General features: G+C 40.4%; 1 protein-coding gene across 1 annotated transcript; it reads left to right on the top strand.

The window, feature by feature from the left end:
• Nucleotides 1-743: 743 nt before the first annotated feature.
• Nucleotides 744-1598, top strand: LOC108378777 (E3 ubiquitin-protein ligase ATL9-like; the record flags this gene model as incomplete). Its single annotated transcript, XM_017635079.1, has 1 exon — nt 744-1598. A coding segment is annotated over exon 1 (855 nt), but the record flags the coding sequence as incomplete, so codon positions are not given.
• Nucleotides 1599-1645: the final 47 nt, after the last annotated feature.

A 1645-nucleotide genomic window follows, 5' to 3' on the forward strand; every position in this document is an offset into this window, starting at 1 on the left:
CTTACGAGTCCGTCCGTTTGTATTGTGTTTTAAAATGTGAGTGCAAAGTTTTCTGATGATATTTTTCCGTTCAGGTTTCGTTCCTATTTCAGTGCATGAATTTATTTATTATATATGCAAATCGCTAGGGTAAAGTGCAAGGAGCAAGAACCCCGACCACCGAGTGACTAAGCCCGGTTAAAGCAAGCATGCACGCCGCTCCGAGCACCCTAGTGCGGTCCATGACAGTATATAATAATATGGCGCCCAACGTGGGGCCCGAAGATTTGCTTTGGAGCCCCGACAATTTTTTGAATCTTTTATGTTAGATGCTGACTTTTGAAGTGACGGAATTAGTTTGGATGCGTTTGGTTGTCCATCTAACCAACTTTAACAAGTTATGCATGCGATTTTTTTTGTAAATACGTTCTTGTTTATATAGACATTTGGATTGGAGTTAAAAATTTAACGTTTTTCTCTACCAGTTTGTTGATTGGAACTATGTATTTACGAACTGTGTTTTTACCCTTTTTACATTCTTCGAGGTGTTTAAGCGTTAATACTTAGATGTAAAATAATGAAGACACTCGGTTTTTGCACCAACATACACCAGTCCGTTCCAGAATGCGTAAACAAACAATTTTATTCGAGTGTATCTTACTCAGCCAACGACTAATTATAACTTGCAAGACTTCGATTTATTGATGCTATAGTTTGAGATATATTTGAGAGTAGTATACATATGAACCTTTTTTTTTAAGAAAATGTCTGTACGCCATAGCGAAGAGCATTTAGCTAACCTAGCTGCTCCTGGTAACATATGTACCATTTGCAATGACGAAACGACGAATTTTAATTTTGTGGCTACGCCGTGTTCGCATGGTTTTCATCGATCGTGTCTATCGACTTGGCTGACTGAGAACGACTCATGCCCATTGTGCCGAAGATCGATCGATTCTCAGTCGCTTAGAAGTTTCTCCGAACAGGATTTACGTCCCGCTCCTGAGAACGCGTCTTCTCAAGGCGCAGTCTCTAGGGCTCCTAACGCCAATAGTAGAGGTCGTAGAATTACACGATCAAGAGCTGCGCATAACAACAATCTTGATAGGTCTAATCTTGATGAGTCTCACTCACCTGCAAATACGCGAGGGAGTCGATCACATAGAAATAATCGAGAGGATCAACGACAGTCCAACTTTGATTTACAAAGAGTTCAACAAATGATTGAAGAGACCACACAACGGCAAAGAGTAGCCATGACTCGCGAAATTACAGAAGTTGTAAGCCAATTAGTTTCTCAGTCATTGGAAACTCGTCTCCAAAATCTAAACATCAATAATGAGCGAAATGAACGAGATGAGCAAAGACCAGAATGGCAACAGAACGAAATCTTACACTCTCCTGGTGGTACGTACCGTTCCGCTGCTCAGGAGGGCGTCAACTTAAATAGCAGCAGAAACCTTAACATACCAAATGTTCACAATATCAATAACAACAACGGTAGTGCTAGAAATACGCAGAACTTATCTCCAGAAGCAATTTCCAAAATAATTGTAAATTGGAAGTTGACTTTCGATGGTTCACCAGAGAATGTTTCTGTAGATGAGTTCATCTACCGAGTAAATGCCTTGACAGCGACGTCACTAAGGTGCAACTTTAATGCACT

This window comes from Rhagoletis zephyria, unplaced genomic scaffold (genome assembly GCF_001687245.7).
Source record: "Rhagoletis zephyria isolate East Lansing unplaced genomic scaffold, Rhagoletis_zephyria_1.1 Rzeph_scaffold_14901, whole genome shotgun sequence".
NCBI lineage: Eukaryota > Metazoa > Arthropoda > Insecta > Diptera > Tephritidae > Rhagoletis > Rhagoletis zephyria.